At 38.1% G+C, this 24,033-nt stretch overlaps 1 protein-coding gene across 1 annotated transcript; it reads left to right on the forward strand.

The window, feature by feature from the left end:
* The first annotated feature begins 173 nt into the window (after positions 1 to 173).
* LOC139697678 (probable cytochrome P450 301a1, mitochondrial) lies at positions 174 to 23,617 on the forward strand. The gene is made up of 11 exons (XM_071596495.1): positions 174 to 494; positions 2,202 to 2,526; positions 4,261 to 4,507; positions 8,016 to 8,132; positions 8,986 to 9,062; positions 10,127 to 10,328; positions 11,582 to 11,750; positions 12,070 to 12,239; positions 13,636 to 13,714; positions 16,443 to 16,691; positions 23,270 to 23,617. Exons 2-11 carry the CDS (start codon positions 2,280 to 2,282, stop codon positions 23,381 to 23,383), a joined length of 1,671 nt encoding a protein of 556 aa, XP_071452596.1. The 5' UTR covers positions 174 to 494; positions 2,202 to 2,279; the 3' UTR covers positions 23,384 to 23,617.
* The last annotated feature ends 416 nt before the right edge of the window (positions 23,618 to 24,033 follow it).

Raw genomic sequence — 24,033 nt, forward strand, 5'->3', positions numbered from 1 at the left:
CGTTTGTCTTCACGAAAGCATGGAGAAAATAATCTGCGATAATATTTAGAAAAGTAACGACACGAAAACCGCTGAAACTTTATGAACCTGCTTCTTACAACTGCAGTTGCGGTTTATAGGTTTGGGATATCAGTATAGCATGGAATATTACATTTTTGATCTGAAACCAGAAGGATCCGAGTCCAACTGCGGGTGCTTTGAACTTGGTCCCATTTGTCTGACCTTGTTTCGCAAACGGCCGTCAAGAGTGAGAGATCGCATGCACGACGAGTGGAAGGGAGATAACTCTGTTTATTTGGTGTTCTTTCCTACCCCTCCTCCATTCTCATCAACACTCGCGGAATCAACAGCCTCGGCCGTGAATCAGTGTGAATGAAGGGTCCATTGGATGAACACGTGAACCGATGCGGAGAGCGGATCTGGCAGAAAAGAATCCGGGTGTCACTGGCGGAAAGATCCCAGTACTCTTCCTTCTGAGAGGAAGCGCTCCCAAGGTATTTTTCCTTGATGGCATGAACGCACAGGGAGACCAAACTCCGTGTGAGGAGTGCTCATCAGTCAATCACAATTCATTCGAAAAAGAAGTGTACACGCATGCAATCGACTTTATAGTCAACTTGTTTGCCATCATCCCATTCCGGTTGTCGCTAATACCTCCGTTCTGTTGATTTCCTTCCACCCAAGTCACGCGTTACGTAGTAAGAGTATTACGCCTTAATATTAGGCTTATATTTCAAATAAAAACTCAGCCGTAAACTTCCGCCACTACTTGCACTTTTTGAATTTTTAACTTGGTATTCGACTCCCGCATTTGAGCTTCCTTAATAGTCTCATCTTACTTCTCCACTGTCCTACCTCTAATCTACGAGTCACGTACGATATTTTGTTGCCATCCGTTTCACGAATCATAGATGGAGAATAAAATAATCTGTATGTAATACTCTATTTATTGATTTTTGGACCTGATTTTTCTACAGTTAGCAATTACTAATTTTCAAAGAAAGCATGCATCTGTGACGTATTCTATTACTGCCCTCTCAACTTCTATCGTTGTGAGAAATACAGCTATTAAAAAGCAAATTTATTATGGTCTTTTAATGTGTTAACTAATTATTATGCCTTCTTTTACGAAATATTAATATTGTTTTATTTTTTGTACGCACAAGTTCAATGAATTCCTCTCATTCACAGTTCACGTGAATCCTTTTTTAGAATTAAATCACTTCATTTCTGAAGGTATAACGTTTACAGCATGTAACATGCAATATGCCGTAATTGTTATTTTTCTAATCCATACCTTTATACAAACGTTTTTCGATTTATTTCTTCCTCGTAGTCCAAATACTAAGTAATCAATGAAAGTAGTCTGCTCAAATATCGAGACATTCGCAAGAGTTTCGGTCATATAAAAAGCATAATGACAGTCACAATTTAATGTTCAGTGAGGTTATCCTTCATAAAATAGTAGCTGCATTTAGAAACGTCAATTTTCAAAAGAAAAGAATAGAGACGCAATATCATATATACATACGTAAAAGCACACTCACTACAAACACAAACATGAAAATGCTACTTACTCAAAACATGTTGACTGATCTGATTAGGATGTGAACGCATGAAAAACAGGAAAAATGAGACTTAATTTCAAATATAAGTACACCTTAAGATGAGGGACGTATTACGGTGAGGTTATCAATTAGCAGCTATTTTTCAAAGAGTTACAAGTTGGAAAATGTTGCGTGGTGGAAAGGGCTCATACGCATGACATTTTAACAATTTATTGGAAGTTTTCGAGTACAACAAGTTCAGGAATTAATTCAGAGTTTTTGGCATAAGAGGGTTGTCGATCGGTAGAATTAATTTAAGATACATTCACTGCTAGGGTCACGTAACTTTTGATTAACTCTGGCTATTGTGTTTCATAATTTGTATTAGCCAAAAAATTAATCAAGAGTAACATCAACTTAAAATTTAAATTGCATTTAAAACTGTTACCCGCTGGGCGCTATAATTCGGTCAATACTGATGCCGCAGTACTATCCCGCAGTATCAATCCCCGAATACTAACCTCTAACCCTAAACGTCCACCGATTCCCAAAGACGCAAGTGGCCACTATGGAAAAACCAGCGTCAGAAAGAGAATTCGTTCACATTGCCATTGACTTAATCCACTGTTTAATCATTTCGAACTACTTTTTAAGGTCGTCACTTGAAAAGGGCATCGCACCGAAGCACTCACGTCAATTTAGCCCGAGCATTCGCCGAGGTCCCCGAGGGAGATGTCGACCAGCCTGATTCCGCGGTGCAGCCCCTTCAAGGCGGTGCTAGCCACCCAGCAGCCGTTCAAGTGCACGGGCACGTGGCGATGCCCCGGTCGCCGCCCCTTGAACACCGGCCAACCCTCGCCTTCAACTGCAGGAGTGACCGAGACGGGGGACCACTCGGCGGCCAGACCATTCGACGAAATGCCTGGACCCAAACCCCTGCCCATCATTGGGAACGCAGGGCGATTCCTCCCGTTCATAGGTGAGTCGCCCGCTGCGCTCATCTCAATTTGAGCCAGCCGACCTTTACTGGCGAACTGCATGCAAAGGTCGACATGTGGCTGGAATATATGATGTGGCTGGAATAATGGGGAGGCTGGAATTCGTGAAGCCTAAGAATAATGTAATTCACTCGTTTGATTTAAAACTGAAGTAAGCCAATAATTGTAATAAAATCCAATATTTTACATCACTGTACATTTACACTACTTGTATTGGCATCGCACGTCTAGTGGGTACTGGCTTCTCTATCTTGAATGTGTGAATTTCTCTAGTTTGGTGCGAGGCGAGCTTCAGCTTCACCCAGTAAAACCACCTTGATGTTGATTTATGTGACAATGACATATTCAAAAACTATATTCATAGGTATTAGAATATTCAGTAGTAAATGTACCGGTAATCAAATGGAAATATAATAATTTTTTATCACTTAAATTATCATTGATCCACAATAAAAAGTACAGAACGTTTTTCTCTAAGTATTGCTACATGGCAAAAAAAACCTGCCATTACGTTTCATTACACGTACGTACCACGAACGATTATAAGAATTATGCTCTATGGCCTCCATGGCATTGTTCTTCACCACTGTTCTCCAGCCTTTCCTTTTGCAAACCCGTGAGATTTCTTGCGCGTTATGACTTCGACTTTCAAACGACCATATAATGCGAAAGCTCAGAGTTGCGAACTGCTACATAAACAATTACAGCAACACTATGACAAAAGGTAACCTCACAGTCTCCAGTAGAGCAGTTCAGCGGTAAATTGTACTTACATGAAATATTACGACATCGATTACCAAAAGTACTCTAGCCAAGTTTTGTTAAAACCCCAGTTGCCAACCTGGAGGTCAATTATTTAAACCGAAAAGTGGAGGTTTACATTGCACTAGGGCATGAAGCATCTGAAATTAACACAGTCGGTATATGGGTAAAAGGTTAATTTCCCTCTGCTGTATTAGGTTTCCCAGAAATATTTGTAAACCAGAATATTGCACGATATATTTTTAGCCTAAAGAATCCAGAGAGCCTCTGATTAGTAGCCAAGGTCTCATTGCAAATAGTAGTTGAAACTCCTCCAATGTTCCAGTTTATAATTCTATACTAGTATTATTAAAAATTAATAGACCTGCATCGTAATTTTCGAAAAAATACTGATGCCAATTATGGTTCAAGGAAATTGTCAAGTATTAGAAGCATCATAGCATCTGAACACAATAATACTCCTAAATAAACTAACATAATTATTCATGAATCATCCCGACTTTAAATAGGATTGCGCGGCCCCAGATTATAAATACCATGTTGAGTTTGTATGACAATTTAAATAGCACAATTCAATGAAAAGGCACGTTTTGATCGAGACGCATTAACTCTTACTCCGTTATTGACTTGATTGGTATTTTAATACGATATCACATCAGCTAGAATCTAAGTTTAAAAAATCCTTAATAAATGCAGCGTTTTAAATGTGCTTGGACATAATATTTCTATTCTGATTTCTACTGTGAATATTACTTAACGCTTTGTTCCATTAGATGTCAAGAGGAAACTGATTCCCAGTTTATCATTTCATTACTTTTTCACAAACTGGAGAGGGGAGGTCAAAAGACGTTCGCGAATGTTGTTTCCCTATATCAGTTTCATATTATGTGTTCGTTTTCGTAACTGTTTATTGCAAATAAAATCCTGAGTATTATTTTTTTGGCAATATTTAGGAGAGTTCGGTGGTATGCAGACAGATGAGATGAGCCATTATCTGTATAAAGAATACGGACCGATCGTCAAATTGACCGGGATTCCTGGGCGTAGAGCAATGGTCTTCTCCTACCGACCGGAAGATGTGGAGACGGTTTTCAGGAACGAAGGGACTTGGCCCTTCCGGGAAAGCCTCCACTCCATGAACTACTATCGAAACGTTCTCAGGAAGGACTTCTACGAGGGCGGTGGTAGCGTCCTCACAGAGTAAAGGCACTCAATTATTCCTAGTTTATGGAACACTTTTCTTTCAGTGTCCCTGGACAAATGAAGCTCACCGAAGTTTAAAAAGCCTTATTTGTAAATGAGGAAAACAAATTATGTTTACTATTTAGAAAGAAATTCATAAAATAGGAGCTTATAAACTTGAGCAGGTGGAAAGGTTATCCTATCTCGGAAGTGCATTTGACCAAAATGGTTGGGATAAAGGTCAGAGTAATAAGGAAATAAGAAGAACTTCGCTAGGCGAAGGAGCTTTCATAAGGAGAGAATTGATGACAAGGAGGTTGAGTAAGAATGCTAGAAAACGGCCCTTCAAAACTTAAATAAGAAGGGTGGTTTTGAACGGCGCGGAAACATGGCCATAGAAGTAAGATAATAGGCGCACAATGGAAGTTTATGAAATGTAGTTGTGGAGAAGGATGTAAAAAGTGAAATGGACAGAAACGAAAACGAATGAGGAAGTGTTAGGCATTGTGGGGAGAATATGTGATTGTTGGAAGACTTCTGTATTCGTTCTGTAAGACGGATGAAAGAAAAAGAGCATTTTGATCGGCGATGAGATATTGATGACTGTGCTTAAGAGGATAAGGCTCGGCAAGGGAGGAAGGTGAAGGAATAGGACTGGGCTTGTTGGAGGAGATGAAGGGAGAAAGTGAGTGAAGAGATATTATTGTATTATTGAATGTAAGGTTTTATTTTGTTAGGAGTAACAAGGAAATAATTGAACTTTTTTGTAGGCTGCATCCTTCCAAAACCTACCTAAACCGGTACAGTACCGATAATAATTCGGTGCCAACCTATTATTCTGTAATTTAAAGCCCATAATCCGGAAGTTCCTTGTGCTTTTGTGAACCAAGGAAATAACGTCTGTGACTGAGACAAGATGCATTAATAAGGCAATCAGGCCTAGGTCTAATTAGGCAACGTTTAGTAGTTAAGCCTAATTTAGTTCAATAATAAATTAATTAGGCCTAATTTCTGTAAAGTGTTTGGAAATATCAAAACTTTCAATAACTTCATATGATATTATGAAGTAGAGGAACTTTCTTTAATCCATTCTGCCTTCCTCTATACGAGAATTTGTCCATCACAATGATAGTGTCCAAGTTACATACATAAACTAGGCGAAAGAAATGCCTACCGAATCAATGACATGAGTAACTAGGCCAATTTTTATTTTATTACCCAGAGTATAAACTGGATAATGACACGAAGACCACTTACCAAATATACTAATGTACCTACATAAAAAAGAGCACAACATTTATTATGACATACAGTGTGACAAGTGCTGCGTTAACAATTTCTATATTTCAGGCATAGATAGGCATATTTAATTTAAGGGATAAATGATTAATATCTGGTTGAAATAATTATTCCGTTTTTGTCATTTCTGTGGATGAATGTTTCAGGAATTGGGTAATATTAGACCTCAAGCCATCAGCCTGAGCTCAGCCTTTACGCAGCGCAGATAATTTTCTTTCTCATGACCATATCTGTAGTGCGCAATTCCTGATTGCGCTGCCTTTGATTAAGTTATTAAGCGAGGCCAATTTTGCTACCTACTGTAACTGTGGCGATGTCCACCATCCACACTGTCCGTATTGTCGTGGGGAAAGACAAGTTGCATTTATTTCGCTAAAAATCTGTATCATTTCTTTCTCCTCCCACAAAATTTTAATTTCTTATCATTTAATACAACATTTTCATAGCCGTCCATCATTATATACCATCATTATTAAAATATTTGACGTAAATTAGTAAATAGAAATTTTTTCTGATATTAATTGCTTAGATAGCTGCCTAGAATTGCTTAGTTCCACGTGAACTGACTTATTAGTACAAGTTTTTATTCGAAATGAGTAGAATTTCTCCTAAATTCACCGGTGAATCTCGACGGTCTTAAGTCAGATGGCCGACGACTGACCAAAAACAAAAATGAAATAGTGATATAGGTTAGGATGAGTTTTCATCCGGACCAAAAGTTCAATCGTCAATAAACTGCTCGTTAAATGAAGTAATCGGGTAAAACAACTGGTAATAGAATCCAAACTAAACTACATGACCATTCTTTCCCACTTGGCCGCACCCGGTCGGGCATGGAAACAGCTTGGAGTCGTTCAACCATTAGAAAGTTCGGTTGCCTAGAGTTTTCAATGGATAAACCAAGTGGCCAATTCGTTTCAAACTTGTCTCGACCAATACTGCTGCCAATGAACTTAATATTTCACTAGATGAACCGTTCGTACTGCACAATAAAAGTTTTTTCTCATTTTACATTACGCAACGTGTTATCTCGCTGAAGATCCCGCTCTATTGATGTAGATGATATATCGTTTTCGAAGATATCAGCCCTATTGCTTGTTTTGCTTGGTATTTTTATTTTTCCTGTCTCCTGAATTATCTGCTATCTGCAAGTCATCTATGATAACACCGTTAAAGTAAATAAGATAAGCCACTCTTTGATTATCACCCTTTATCTATCTTCTGTGCCCTCTCCTTGAGTGCCTGGAAAGAAATGACTTCCCTTTTTCCTCTTCAAATCCGTAAACAACTTATATCCTCTTTAATATTTTCACACCTTGACTATTGCTGCCCTATACGTACATGGTGACCTGACGGAAGTACTTAATATTAAACCTTCGAGCTGTTGTTAAATATTTGCGTAAGATGGATGATTCTGTATCTTACAGGAGTAAGTGCTGATGACTGAGGAACTTACAAGGTAGGAGGTCAAAACACGGAGAATGAATTTGCCTGTCTTTTTCTAAATATTGTTTTAATTTCACAAACTGCGCAATCTTCTGCATATGTTCTCCGCCAGGACAAATATATTTGCAGAAAAAATGCAGGCAAACAACGGTATCGACCAATTATGTGGGCCCCACATAAAACCTATCATACGTCATTCGCAATTTCTGGAATGAATCTAAAGAATCGTAACTCTAGAAAGATAAAAACGACCACTTCTAAAAAGAGTTTTTTCAAATATTATTAAAATTTACAAATAGTGTTAGAAGAAGACATGACTTATGGCCTTAAGCCATCTGAAAGCCATGAATGGTTTTAATGTATCTGTGGCTAGTACTTTGGCTGTTTCTGCATGCTTTGCTTTGAGATATGTACGATTTCATTTCTTTGCTGTTTCTATCTTCAGTGATTTCCATTCTTTTGTTTTTCCTCCTGAGATACGAAGTGTAACTTTCATTAATTTTCCAGTGGATGAGACATGGATGGACAAAAAATTTCCTTTCCATTTCTTCATTCACTGCATTCATGTAATTAAGCTGAACGTCCATTGCCTTCTCATTTTAACAGCACCACATAGAAGAGTAATTTCTACCTTTAACATAAATGCGTTGATTCAAGCTCTGTATGTCCCATTGCCTTCCCATTTGAGCTTTTAAAAAAGTCATCATAACCTTGGAATATTTCCACGCATGGGCGCTCCACGAAATTGCAAACTTCCAGGTTCGAATGTTTCTCATCACAGAAACGGCGAGAAGTGGGCAGAAACGAGAAGCAAGGTTAATCAGCCGATGATGCAGCCAAGGATCTCCAAGCGGTACGTGCCGCCTATTGCAGCCGTCGCCCAGGAGTTCGTCGACAAGTAAGTGTAACTGAATGGCTTTCTCAGTCGCTTAGCGATGGACCTCTGTTTTACTTTTTATCCATGGTCAAAGTCAAAGATTGTCTCAAATATATACCTAAGCAGATGATTGCATTTTTTCATAGCATTAAGGCTTTTATGTAAGTTCAACAACAAACATTTAAGAATATAGGATTTCTCCAATATCGCCATCTAGTTTTCAAATAATCTTGTCTTAAAAATGTAATTGGATCGACAAATTGTGTACTTGATACATGCGCCATGCTAGCAGGACTGCCAAACAAAAAAATAATCATAAATATTTAGTCACATAATTTATTCTGAAGAAATATATGCTTACGTTAAATTAGTAAATTGATATGTTTTACAGGTTTCATTGATTTTAACTGAAGTATAGCCTCAGAGGCGGACGTTACAAAATGAAACTAGGTCAATTTGCTTGCGGCGTTGGGAGTGACACGCAAAGCAGCAATGCAACTTTTTTTGTCAGCCGAGTCATAGGTAATGGCTACCTGAGGCTTATGGAGGGCCAGCTCTTTCGTAGAGCATTACTAGAAAATAGTTGAATATGTTTAAATAGGGGAGTTAATCAATTTCGTACGAAGGTGGACTTGGAATTTCTGATACTGTTTTTACGGAAGCATTGGTTGCCACTCCGACGTTGGCAAAGAAAAAAATTGCACACGAGACGTGTTTGTTCGCTTTGGGCTCCGAGACAGCTCATGCCTCAACGTTTGCGTGCAGGATTTTTCTCATTTGAAATCAAAATCCGTGTAATCAATTGTCCGTAATTACTAAGTTTGTGCCAACATCCGATGTAGCTTTATGTTTAAGTGTTTATTTCTTTCCACAGAATGCGAGGCATGAGGGACGAGAAGGAAGAGCTACCGGATAATTTCAACAACGAGTTATTCAAGTGGTCTTTAGAGTGTAAGTTTGATCAATTTGTTATTTCATGTACTCCTAAACTTTAGTATCTCGCCTTATGCACGTAGTACTTAATTCCTATGTCTTCATGCCTGAAATTCTTCAAAAGGTGAACGAAAAAGTCTCACACACGGAGGGGGTACGTAAAGGTTGTTGGGAGATATTGGAAGAAGGCAAGAAATGTCGATGTAGGACATAATGATAGGTAATTGTATATTGAAGACTGAGATAGAGGATAGAATGATGGTAAAGCGACGTAGTGGGAAGTTAAGAATAGGGATATTAGACACAAGTAAGTGAGGTAAGAGTAACCCCGAGTTATGAAATGAGTGTTGTTAGGCAGTGTGTTATGGTTTTAGTATCGTGATAAACGGAGCTTGAAAGTGTAACAGGGATCAGTTCTTGTGGCCATCAAAAACCTACATCAAACGGTGGACTGCTGCAAACACGCAGCTGTGGTTGGAGTCTACGGTAGCTATCTTTTACCATAAGTGTTAGATGAATATTTAAGTATAGGGATGCCATTCGAGATGGGATAAAGTACGAAACCAAATACATTTGGCGGAAATTATTCGCACTTAAGGAAATACGTCCTGAAGCCTACAATATAACGTTCCATTCCATTGAAGAAGTCCTGAAGGTGAAGTGTCATCCCGTGTAGTATCATGGATATGCCACCGAAACAATGGGCACTCATCATGAAATCTGGATTTCGAAGTCAGGAATAAAAACGAAGAAAAGATTGGCTTGGAAGGGTGGATCTAATACGGAAAACTTGGGGGTCCAAGAACCACTGTAACTCTAATTCGGAGTGCTGACTGTTAGATGAAATATTGAACTCGAGCTCAATTTGAAATGATTAATACCGATGAAGGAATTCTTTACATCCACTCTCGTCTCCATTGATCATCATTTTTTCATCCCTTACTCTAGAAGAACCTCATTTGATAATTTCTCTTTCCAATACTAATATTTACCAACAGTGTATATTGAATACATTAAGAATGAAACAAATAAAATAAATGAGAACTCACACGACGTGGAATGCATTTTCTCTCGTTATGCAGCAATCGCCTACGTCGCCTTGGATGCTCGCCTGGGGTGCCTGGCGCCCACACTCGCTCCTGGGTCCGAACCGCAGAGAGTCATCGACGCCGTCAACGTCGCCCTCGACAAACTATTCGATCTGGAAATCGGACCGCCCTTCTGGAAAATAATGACGACGCCTTCTTTTAAAAAATTCATCGATGCATTGGATGTTTTCCTGGAGTGAGTTTTACATGGAATCTACTAATAATTATCGGATATATTGGCTATATTCGCGGATTATCAACTTACCTCAAATCCTTATAGTTATAAGGCATGATTATATATATATATATATATATATATATATATATATATATGTATATATATATATATATATATATATATATATATATATATATATCGACTAATGACTTTTCAGAAACCTTTGAACGCATCTAGTCTTTATGAGCATGACTAAATAATATTATAAATATACAAATTGTCTCCGAAATATACTCATAATAAATTATGAGAAAGCATTATATATATAGCAGTTGCATTACCAAATTGGTTGCTATTCAATTCATGTTCGTATATTATAAACAATTTTCTCGATTAAGAAGTGTGAATATCTTGGTAAAATTTCCATCGGATAATTTAAACTCATTTCCCGCGATTATAAAATATTATTAAGAAAGTTACCAGTGACATTTGAAACCGAGACCCTTCATGCATGTGCATACATGCTTAAGTACCTTAATTCCTTGAATAAAGGACGTTAACATTGCGTTATGAGCTACGCACGCATGTAATTCTGAAGGTCCGAATGGGATCTCTTTGAAACAGGAATTTTCTTTCGAGATTTCGTCGCATAGCCTCGTTGGGTGGACAAACGATAGGTTGATGCCCTCTTCTGAGAGTGGTTTCAGGTGCATTTAAATAAATGCAAAGCCAAAAAACGCTTCAAAATGTAGAGAGAAGGACGTACTCTGTCCTTTGATTACTTCCGGATTTAAAAAATAATTGCTCCTGAAAAGTTGAAAATTCGACAAATAAAATCCAATTACTACATGTCAAATTTAAGTTTCCTTTTAAAATGGTAAAAATGTTAACGTGAATACAGAAATCGCGCACGAAAGGATAACTTTTTAAGCCCTTTGCGCCAGTATTAAGAATATTATTTTTTTGCTTACCATAGTATCTTTAAAGATTAAGAGAGCACTGTACTAAATTTAACTTCATCCTAGAAGTCGTCTACAATGAACGTAAAGGGCTGCCGTGAGTATAGAGCTACTCATTAAAAATTTCACACTATATTTTATCACCAAAGAAATCCGTAATGTTCTTAGCGGAGTAAACTCTCCATGTACTTATGGTATATCACCACTTTTGCTTGCTGGATACGGGTATATGTAATGGCTCTCAAGATGCTAACAGTCCTTCTCCACACGGTTTGTTTCATTCAATGGAACTGCCATTCCTCCTGACTCCAGAGTGTCCGTTAAGTACGTGCAGGCAGCCATTGACCGCGTGGAGGAGCGCAAGAAGGCCGGGGTGGAGGACGGAGGGGAACCGAGCGTCTTGGAGAGGCTGTTGGCCCGAACGGACGTCAAGACCGCGAGTATTATGGCTCAGGACATGCTCTTCGGTGGCATCGACACGGTGAGGAGGCCTTGTCTACTGTAAATACTACCCTACTCGCCTAGCCTTTTACGTATCTAGCCTTCTAACCTTTCTGCAACATTTCTCCTTTCTTATTGAATAAATAAATAAATAAGTTTTCACGGATAACTAATCAGTGGCAACATATTCACGTGCTGTTTCCACCGTGCTGATTACAAAAATCAATATCCATCAAGAATCTAAAATAAATAAAAATGAAACTTCCGTTTTAATATCTCTTCACTGAATGTGAATGTTATTTTTGAAGGGACGATATTTTTGTCGTAACGCAGGTTATTTCTAAATTTGACTTTTTCAGACTTCCTATTCAACGGCGATTACAATGTATATGTTATCACGAAATCAACTCAAGCAAGAGGTGCTATTTGGGGAGCTAAAGCGATTGCTTCCGCATAAAGATTCTCCATTTACCGACGAAATATTGGAGGAGATGAAATTCCTCAAGGCTGTTATCAAGGAGTCAATGAGGCAAGTCCATACCCGTTACCTTATAAAACGAGCTGCATTCACACCGAACGAGGCCTGCTTATTTGGGCCCTCTCCATTCCTTGAATACATATTATGCCATGATTTGAAATACTTTGATATTACTGATCAAAATGTAATTTGGAGTAGGTACAGAGTAACCTCATTTAATGGCAACGATCGCTCATAATTTAGCGCTGCATTGTGTTATTTGGAGATACAATATCAAAGAATAGGCACGTTATAATAACATTGTGAATATATATGCAAAGAAAAATAATACAATGATATATTTATATTGAATTATTTATAACTGATGTAATTCCCAAAACCTTATAGAAAACGCTCTTTTTAGCGAAATCGAAAATTTAAGTTGTTATATTATTGTAATGATGGTAATACTACGCTGAAGAAATTTTCCCGAAAGATCTGGGATTACATTGTATATGAAAATTGATTTTCACTGCTGTTGTCTAATTGATATACGATGGCCGAAGCTTTTGGTATATTTTGAATAAGTGTTCCTGCACTATCTAAAGTGGCTCATTTCGAAAATTCTTAGGGGGACAAAACAGGAGTAACGTGTACATTGTTCGGTGAGACAGAAATAAACTCTTGGGGAAATGTAGCTTCATGATGTGAAGGTGAGTATTGCAATTACTCTTGTGTTAAAATCACTCTCATCGCTATCAATTTTTTTATTCAGTTCTAAATACTTACCTGCATGCAGAAGCGTGAAGATAACAAATTAAAGCATCTATAACACCTGAAATGTCCTCACAGAATATTTTGAGACCTTCCCAGCCTTTTCTTCAAATATTCCCTATGAAGCAGCAGAATCATTCATCATTCTGTCTCATGGCCTCCCCTTATAAAATATACGATTCCTGAACTTAGGCTGAAATCAGTGAAATGAGATCACCCACGAATCCATGCCCATTTTTTTCCTAAAACTCATATCGGTTTATTAGAGTAAAGACAAATTCCAAATTCTAATTGTTAACTACGAAAATAACTATGCACTTCAAGTGCTACTCACTCAAAGTGAAGCATTGGTTAATTAGAGTTTAGCCTTCGAATAGGACTTGGTTGAGCCCCCAGAATGTTCACCCCTACCCTCAAATTCAACTTCTTAGACCTTTACCTTGGCAGGCGGGCAGCTCTCTCCGCCCGACTCCGATCGTGAACTCATGCAATGGACCTTAAAAGAGGACCACTAGCTTATTGCTTTCTAAGTTTCTCTCGTCGCTTTCTTTTCGTATTATTCACGATCTCAAAATGAGCAGCTGACCTAAATCATAACTATGTTAAAAATTATGAAAAGGACATTTAAATACTACATTCAATGCTATTTCTACTCATTCATTATTTAACTCTTTGTTGTTTCCTACTCCCGCAGGATGATGCCCATTGTTTCCTTAAACACAAGGAACACTACAAAAGAACTCGTGCTCTGCAACTACAGAGTACCGGAAGGGGTGAGTGGGGAACATAATGCCACTTTGCACAGAGGTATTTCGCAGATGAATTTTTAGTTTCAAAAAGTCATAAAGCAGGATAACGCTTGCTATGCTTGAGAAGACGCATTCACCATTAGACTTGATCACTAGCTTTTCCGCCTGAGAAAATACAGAAACTCCTATGCAGTTGTGCCTAAAACGCATTGAATGTGCCATTTCTGCCTCTTTTAATTATTAAATGTCTATAATAACTTAAGAAAAATTCAGTTTTTGCATTATGGTCATAACTCTTAAAACATCACGACCTTAGCTGCAAACGTCTTATTAACGACTGTTACAATAAGTGTTCGTATTTGTATAAGACGTCTCTTTCACCTTAATTATAAAAAAAATCCTTATTTAATGAAATTTTACCTTTCATGACTAACTGCTGCTCCAAAATTCTTAGTTTTTTTCCGGAAAACACTGACACTTGTTTACGAAGAGATGATACGGATACTTGATAATGTCATTATCAAACAAAACTCAGTCAAGTTCATGGTCAATCAAGAGGGTCATACCTGTAGAGCAAGTGCACTTAAGTGAGCCGAGCCTTCTTCAATCTCATTAAGTAATATGTCCAGACACTCAATTTTAGGAATATTTGACTCTACTTAAGAAACATAAGGAATGCGCATAGACAAATCATTGCAAAAGAATAATCACTAGCGCCGAATTCTCGGAATATTTCACGAAACGTGAATGGAACAAACACGACGCTTTCTAACACTGATTTTCAATTCCAAAAGCCATTTAAAAACTGAATTTAAATTGTATGAACTGATTTCGCTGAAACACAATGCCATAGGATCAGCCGAAGCTAACTCCCAGAATCTCTATAAGGGCATTTGAACTAATATTGATATAGAAAACAGCTTCACCAAACGCAGGAATAATAAACTGAGTGGCGCATATTTTCTGTCACAAAGAAGGACTTCTAGCTCCTGAAACTATTGCCATTTAATTTGATATTAGTTGAAGAGTGATTAAAAAGCGTACAATATTTTAATTAATCAAGAGGAAATAAAATAAGACATCGCATCGCCTAGTAATCTTGGATTGAAGGCTCGGAGGATTCGGCACATTGCACGATTCAGATGTTTTCTAAATACCTTTTTAATATGACACCCTCCTTTGTAAACTTTTCTCCATCAAAAATATTAATCAGATACAGCCACTTTTGAATAAAGCAAAAATAAACAACGATTAAACGGTCAATCAAAATAACTTCCGAGATACCTGCCCTGTCAGTTTTCAGACTACACAGGCTGACTGAAAATACACCGTTAAGGAGATACAAGGTGTGGTCAAAAAATGACAGGACTGATTTTATGACTTGTTTATTTCGACGGATACAGCTTAATCGAACTTGTCGCCCTCAAAGTAAATGCCTCGGCTGACGACACACCTTTGCCAACGTTTCTTCCAGCTCTCGAACCCTGCCTGGTAAGCCGCCTTAGGGATCCTCTTCAGGTCCGCCGTACAATTAATTTTAATTCCCCTAATAGAGTCGAATCGGCACCTTTTCAAGGTTGATTTTAACATTGAAAACAAAACGAAGGTTTTAAGAAACTCTGGGTCGGCATTTGCTCGATCCAGGAGTTCCTGACAAATGTCCACACGTTTTTGTTTCTGTTCATCAGTCAGCACCCACGGAACGAATATTGATGCGACGTGCGTCATGCCCAAAATGTCTGTCATAATTGCCTGACAGGATCCAAAACTAATGTTCACTTCCTCAGCTATCTCCCTAACAGTTGAACGGCGATTTGCCCGCACCAAATTGGTGTGGTTTGGGTTTATCGAAGTGTAAGGCCGCCCCGTTCGCGGATGTTCATGTATCGAGGTTCTGCCCGATTTAAAACGACTGTACCACTCAAAACACTGGCTTCGACTCATAGCTTCATTAACAAAGGCTTGCTGAATCATTCCAAATGTCTCCGTAGCACTTTTGCCGAGTTTGAAACAAAATTTCACGAACACACGCTATTCCTCTGGCTCCTTCATTGCTGCCGTTTCACGCGGCGACGAACAGGTCAGGACATGTACCGCTGCTGCTGCGTAACGACTCGACATACACAAACGCAGAACCTTTCGTTTTAGTCGTCAGATGTGTCCCTAGAAGGCGCACTGTGTCTCGTTTCGATCCGTTGAACGATTTGCGCAGAATAAAATCAGCCCGGTCTTTTTTTGATCACACGTTGTACTTTCGGAAACTAATATAACCGGTGGCGTAGATACACAATTGATTAAATTGAAAAAATTTCTTTCGTTTTATATGGAAGATTTAATTTAATTAAGAACATAGTGTTTAAAATGGGAATAACTACGTATATTTGATACTTTATTTATTTATGCGTCCATGAAATATAAATTGAAAGTGAATATAATTCCATTTCTAACCCTAATTTCAAAACGTATTTCAGTGAATAAACACTAGGCTATTTATGAACTCGTTTTTCTTACTGTTAATATTACTCTATATAGATAGATAAACGTTTTCGTTCGGGCGAAATTGAGACCATAAGGTCCCTTCTTCCCTATTTCAGAGGCGGAACGAATAAAGTATTGTTTGGATAAGTAATCGGTAATTTATGTTTCCTACAATAGGCGCATAAGAAATTTCATTGATTTTAAGTCCGAAGCCTGAATATAAATTTTACGAGTTAAAACTGGAAATTAATTTACCTAACCCCTTCGACTGCAGATTGCCGTGATGATGCCGAACATAACATACCGATTCAACGACGAGATCTACCCCGAAAGCAGAAGGTTCATCCCGGAGAGGTGGCTCAAGGAGATGCCATCGGGCGACGCGGCGGGGAGCGCGGAGGACTTCAACGCCGTCAGTCAAGGCAAGCGACACCCTTTCGCCTTCTTGCCCTTTGGCTTCGGACCCAGAAGCTGCGTGGGCAAGCGATTCGCAGATCTGGAGATGGAAATACTGCTCGCAAAGGTGGGTGTATCCAATGAAGCACTCAATGGTAGATGCATTGGGGGCATTTTGAGGTAGCAGCGCTTGGTCAACAGTTAAGGCATTTTCCTGGGATGCGACTGTATCATAACTGTTGAGATGGAAATGGTGCCAATTTTGGGAAGCCGTGTTAGTTCGCCACCTGATCACAACCTAAGTGAGCGGCGCGAGTTCCAAAAAATGTTTTCATTTGAAATCGTTTAATCAGGGGAAAAAAACGTATAAATGATGACGCGCAAAAATATTTTGTGCTGACAAAATGCCATGCTAAATTTCCTTCTATTGTTTGAAGAATCAAGGAAAATCTTAAATTTCATTATGGGCTTTTGATATACACGTGCTTTGTAAAAGAGAGATGGCTGCATTTCCATTTTAATCACGGTCTAGGAGATATGCTCCCTCTCTTCTAGCATTATCGCGGCTGCTCTCTCGACGTTTAAAAAAATTGATTGATTCCGAGTATAAGCAAGCATCTGCCGCAGTTGCCTGGCATGACGTTTTCAGATATATGTAGGGTCTCAAATTAGAAAAAGAATATGTATATCGTAAATGGTCGTTTTTCTAATACGAATTACAGCGGGAAATCAATTTTATCCTGCGTTTATTGAGTGTAGGGCATTTTTTTTAATGAGTGAGTTGTTTTGGAGTGGGAACGGAGAGTGAACCAACAGTTCAGCCAACACTCACGCGGGAGGAATGGATGGGAACTTTACAAAAACAAAACAAAGAAAGTAATGAAAGTATTTGGAAAGTGAAAGGAATAGAATTTCGGTAATGACATTGTAATCGTTATGAATACCATCGTATCATGAATTCAGCATCTCCACCATTTCAACTTTATTATGCAAAACTGTTAATCTCTGAAAGTGTTCGAAACATAATTTGCATAATTATCAACGGACTACCTAACTTAGTTCCGGAAATCTTAATTCACCTTAATTTTACATGAATATTTTCTGCGTCTTAGCAAATTGAATTTTTTTTAACCAGCATTTTAAGTGAATTTTTGCTTTAATTTGCATATGGTGCCTATCCAACGTATGCCTACTCACAATAACTCTCTTTACCAACACGTAATGATGTGATAGAGTCGACGGGAGTTGGGTTAATTCTTAATACTACTTATGGTGATCTCATATTCTATTTATTCTAAGTCTATGGGTGTGATAACAACTTAGTCATGACAGGGCGGTTGTAAGGCTTACAAAAACAAATAAATAGGTAATTAATAAGTTTTTGCTTCATTAATGGCAAAATAGTTTTAGTTAACGTTATTAATTTCGTACATACACTACCTTCAGAGTTAAGTATGGAAAACGTATGCGGTAGAGAGAAAAATATGCTTAATTCAAAGTAATTTTGATAATCTAAAAGAATTATATTTGAATAAGAGATTAAATGTTAAACCACGCATTCTCTGAAGCTTATACTGTGGGTGACTATAATTTTGTATTTGTATTTTTAAGAAAACAGAGTTTATGACAGTTTTTTACAAAGAAACCTAATACTAACTAGCAAACCTGTAAAAACTCTTAACTCAAGATTTAATTTGCCAATTCTGTTCAACTTACATAATCCGTGGGCCCTTTTCTATGAGTGTTTATTGAGAATATCATTTAACCATTGTCTATTACTTGTCTTAAGATATTAGGATGATATGATTAGCTAAGTTATCTGGTTTCAAGAATCGCCATTCTGAACAAACGTCTCATTATCACTGAATAAATAAACTTGGTATTGTTTCCCACAAAAAAACTTAATGATTCTTGAAGTTTCCACGCATAGGCGACATCATCAGGTTGAGTATTTTTTCACACAAAAAACTTTGTGATACAACCGGTTTCGATATGTATGACGCATAGGCCGCATTGACCTGATGATGTGGCCTATGCGTCGAAACCGGTAGTATTATAAAGTTATTTTTCAGTGAAAAGTTCCAAGTTTATTTATTAAGGGATCAAGAATTTTCACGAAGTAGAGCCTCAAAACATCAAATTCAAATGTTTCTTTATCTTGAAAATGTCAACTGGACTGAAATACTGAGTGATTCGGACCCTTAATGTCTACGAGTATAATTATCCTACTCTCTATTAATATCATACAACACTTTATCTCAAAGAAGATTATCAGCAGCCATAACAGGTAATGGTTCCCTCATATATTGACGCATATCACAAATAAATAGAAATATAGCTCAGAATATAAAAATACCCGAATTTCAATGAACCCATTAGATTCAATGGTAACAAAAATATGCGATTAGTTAATTTTTAAGAGCTAAAGCAGAGTTATTTATCCTAAACAATGAAACGACGTATTCCTTGTACTAATAAGTGAGTTCCTACGTAGTAATATGGTGACCCCAACATGGGCTACGGAAAAAAGTAGTGGGTGTATAACTTCCATCAGTTATTAGAAATCTGTATATAACTTTCAAATATCCAGTGAAATAAACCATACGGAACCTAGCAGAATATTTTTCATTGGTCATTTAATTGGAATTTACTTCTATTAATGCTAAACAGTATAAAGAGGTGGAGAGTTGGCGTTTGGAGAGACTGGAAATGGCAGTAGAATTAGCTGAAATTCATTCCGAATACCATCAAACGCACACATCCTTTTAAATCATTGCTAAAATAAACATGAGAATGTGATTGCACTGTTTAAATTCAAGTAAAGCGATTTTTTAGTACACATGATGATATATAAAATTAACTATTCACTCATGATTCATTTATAACTCCTACTTATGACCTAGGTAAATGGTTTTTTGATGACTATACTACGTTTCGAGATATTGAAAGCAAAGTGACTTCTGCCATCATGAAGGATTTCCACCATGTTACCCTGAAACTGTGTTATTTATATTGAAAGAATATCCACCGTGAAAATAATTGGTAAAATATTCATCACTAGTGAGCTAGATCATCCAGGTCGTATCAATGTAGGGATCGGGATGGTGTCGTGGTTAACGTACTGCCTTCCCACCGAGGTGGCTCGGGTTGGAATCCTGGTGACGACAGATATTTTTCAGTGGTATTCCGATGCCTACTCGAGGTGCTTAGTGGAAAGCACTTTAAGTGAGTACCCCGTCCTTCGGATGGGACGTTAAGCTGCGGACCCCCTGGCGCCTTCCGTTAATAGTAGGCTGCTAATTCCGACGCCGGGTTTCTCTCCACCCTTCCTCCTTCCCCAATGGCGCAAATGACCTCAGCTGTCAGTCGCCTCCCCTAAATACTACTAGTACTACTACGCGAATCAATGTTGTCTGTTTGACCGATCAATTTGGTGACCAAAACAAAATCCTCATTTGTCATTGTCAGTGAATTAAGTTGAAACTCAAAGATAATGCCAAGTTTCTATGCCACAATTCGAAATACTGCAATAATTAGGTATCAGATAAAGAAAATGCATGATTTGACAAACGAGGAAATGAAAATGTAGAGCATAGAAGCTGTAAAGAAAAGTTTACAACTTGCTTCTACTTGGCGTTATATAGTATGTGCTACGAGCGGTCATTAGCGTTGCAGAAGAAACACGACACGCCGACCCTTCAGTAGCAGTAACGCGGCAATAAACGTCCGCAAATAATGACAGCAGGGTTATAATACCTCCTATTATGTTTAGGTAGTTGGCCTCACATAAAAAGCTCCTCAGTATAGATATACTTCAATGAGCGAAGTCTTGGAATTCATTTTGAAAGTATTCTTGAAACACAATGTGCATCTACTAGTAGACTTTGCTTGAACCATATAGTTTTCATCACTCATTCTGAAATACGTTGACACTACGGCAGGCGCACATATTTATTATTTCTGTTGAAAATAAAATGGCGTGTATTAACTCAAGATGGTACCCAAAGGATGTTTTTATTACGTTCAGAAAGAGTGACGAACACAGATGTTCTCTAATGGATGCTTTTTGGGTTTTAAATATCCCTTCATAAACGTCATGAAGCTAACATTACTATATAACTTACAATAATACATATACTTCTCTAGTCCTATTTAAATAACATAATTGTTGTTATTAATACATACATATACATACTTTCGTGGTTTATGAACATTGCGGAAATATATTGTGATTTATTTTGATTTTCAAAGCACCCGTTTATTGCACCATGAATCTTTAATAGCTCATCAAGTGGTAGAGTGAGATAATTCTACTATTTTTCCGGTGGCATCGTAAATCTAAAATTGATTTTATAGAGAGCAATATTTTTTCAATACGTGAGTTGTACAATCCTTTTTTTTATCATGGGAGAGCATTCAACCTTTATATCATTCAAATTAGCTCGAATTAGTAGTTTTTAGGAGAAGCGACCGACAGCGGAGGTCATTTGAGCCATTAGTTACGGTTGAGAATGAAGGAAGGATGAAGAGAAATCCGGTGTCGGCATTAGTCTACTCTAAATGAAAGGCGCAAAGGTGTCCCGATTTTAACGGCCAGACCACATTTAAAGCGCTCTCTACCAAGCACCTCAAGTATATCAATCGGAATCGGAATGCCATTGAAAAAAATCTGCTTACTCGAACTCGAAGGATTCGAACCCGAGTCCTCTGAGTAGGAAGCCAGGACATTTGTCACCACACTATCATGATCGCATACGAGTATTAGCTCGAATCATTACGATTCTTCAACAATGAACACATGTGAGGATGAAACACTGGAATTTAATTATCCTCAAACACTGTTCAACTTAACATGCTTATTCAGGCCGAATTCAACAATTGCAATGGGGCGAAAATTTCGCTCCATTTCAACGACCACTCTCTCTGAATCCCGTCATTGACTCGAAACGAAAGAGTATGAATTACAAGATCGTGACTGGGATAAGAGTTATTGTCGAGTGAACACACCTTTTTCCTTCACCTGCATACGCCATACTCTGTTACTCGTCAAGAAGCCACGTCGCAGAAGCATTGCTTTCTCTTGGCAGATTGTAATTCCTGGTGTTTTTTCGGTCCGGGTTAAATCATTTCCTCCACATATAAGTTGAACAGCACCGGTGATATTGGACAACCCTGCCTTACACCTCTTCCTAATATCGCCCATTAAGACTTTCCGTTCCCCATTCCCACCTGTGCAGTCTGAGACATGTGCAGGTTGCAGATTAGCCTCCTATCCCTCCAGTCTATTCCTATTTTCTGCAATATACCCATTAGTTTTTCCCAATTCACTCTATCAAATGCTTTTTCGAAATATACGAAACAGGTAAATACCTCCTGGTTGTATTCTATATTCCTCTCGATTAGTGATTTCAATCCTGCTACGACATCGCGCGTGCCTCTCCCCTTCCTAAAACTACACTGATTATCCCCTAAGTAATCATATGCCTTGCTATCTATCCTTTTTTTGATGATCCTGAGAACCACTTTACCTGCATGAGAAATCAAGCTTATTGCAGATGCTACGAATCAGTCCATATAGATTCTTCCTCCCATAATTTCCTTAACTTTTTAGTAGTTCCGCAGGAATGTTGTCTACCCCCACGGCCTTATTTTATTTCATCTCTCTTAATGCCTTTTCGATCTCATCGTCGAGTATGCCTGGACCTAAGCTATCTTCATCTACGGCATATTCTCTTTCTATGTCTAAGCTTGTTGGTATAAGTTCTTTACTATACAGTTCCATATATTCCTTCCTTCTCTCTTGAATATTTTCTGGGTCTGGGTCCAACTATTGTCTTACCCGACTTTACCTAACTGTCAGCACAGATCTTCCCTTCTTACTTCCCGATAGTGATTTCACCTTGCCGTTTAGCCCACTCATTCCACCATTCTTTTGCAAACTTTACATATCCTCGCCCTGGGTCTTCCACCATGCTTCTTTTGCTTTATTTGTCACCCGTCTCAATTTATTATTTTACTCTGTGTGCTTAAATTCTTCCATTTCCTATATATTCCATTACTACGAAAAAATATGATGAACAGATAATTAAAAACTCCAAATTATATAAATAACCACGGAAGAAAAAATTTATCGACCCATTAGTTCAACTATAAGATCTCCGTTTATAAAATCTGGAGCAGCATTTGGAATGGAATATTAATTAAGCTCTCAATGAGTTATCCTTTGGACGTCATGATAAATCTGATAAATTTATAGTCATCATTTCATAGCACCTAAGATTACACTAGAACACGCGGTTTTAAATGCAAACTTGCTCACTGCAGTGTATCCATTGAATCAATGAAGTGAAATTTTCATCGCATGCATGGACGAATTTTTAAATTAATTAGCTATTCAATAAAAGCAGAAGATTTCTGTTGCAGAATATTTTGTAACATAATAGACTGGGCTTAGAGGTGCAGCAAGGTGTCTTGCCAATAGCCTTGACTTATCAAAAACCTACCGTAATACGGTAGATTATTGCAAATGATAGCCTGTACCCTTGATAAAATTCTTAAACCCTTCGGAAATACGAATATAAATTCAATCAATCATAAGCGAAATGAATATGATATGAATTTAATCAGTCAATAGGGAGGAAAACCTTGGGCTATTCTAATTATAATTGCAATATCTCAGAGCTTAAAATTTTTATTCCTTTGCAGATCATCCGTAATTTTCACGTGGACTACAAATACGGGGACATGAAACTCGTCAGCAAGATGATCAACACAGTCAAGGACCCCATGAAATTCAAGTTGACGGAGAGGAGCGATTAGGCGTCCGTTCCGCTGGATTGATTGATGCCTGTACGGAAATGTGGACAGGTCGACAAAGATCTTCAGCAGCCCTCCCTCACCACTTTATAAAATATCCCGCTATTTCCTTCTCCTTTTCTTATACTAATCGTCTCCTAGAGCGACATCATTCACACGAGTAATCACAATCAACTGCACTTTATTTGCAAAAAATCTAACGGTTTCTTAATGATTATATTTTAATGAACCTTAATTTTAGTGTCCATTATTGAAATAGAAAGAAAGACTCGTACTTTTCCACAGATTTTATTATACGGCACGACGCGTTTCACCGACTTGCGGCATCATCAGGTACAAATTTGCAAAACAGACAGAGCAAGCATATATACCCTCAGGACAGAGTGGGGGCGGGGAGGGTTGGAAGGATTTGAGGGGGGTGGGGGCTCGCAGGTGCGTTGATGGATTGTTTTGACCATTTCCAGGCTAATTTCTCGGAGAGGAGTGGGGAGGGGTATGGGAATAATTGCTCATTACAAAGTGTCGTGTTGGGGTTCACCAAGTGCCTTCTAATCTCTAATTGCTCGAGAGCGTCCATTTTTAATCCTTTTGGGAGTGTGTGTAATATCTCTGGGACAAAGTCACTGCTGTGGTTGAATTCTAGTAAATGCTTG

Source organism: Hetaerina americana, unplaced genomic scaffold (genome assembly GCF_022747635.1).
Source record: "Hetaerina americana unplaced genomic scaffold, ioHetAmer1.1.p SCAF_8, whole genome shotgun sequence".
Taxonomy (NCBI): Eukaryota; Metazoa; Arthropoda; class Insecta; order Odonata; family Calopterygidae; genus Hetaerina; species Hetaerina americana.

Excerpts from the sequence above, each read along its gene's own strand:
- LOC139697678 (XM_071596495.1), top strand. The coding sequence starts at position 2,280 with ATGTCGACCAGCCTGATTCCGCGGTGCAGCCCCTTCAAGGCGGTGCTA. Across the intron at positions 13,715-16,442 it reads ACTACAGAGTACCGGAAGGG|ATTGCCGTGATGATGCCGAA; the intron begins GTGAGTGGGGAA and ends CTTCGACTGCAG. Across the intron at positions 16,692-23,269 it reads TGGAAATACTGCTCGCAAAG|ATCATCCGTAATTTTCACGT; the intron begins GTGGGTGTATCC and ends ATTCCTTTGCAG.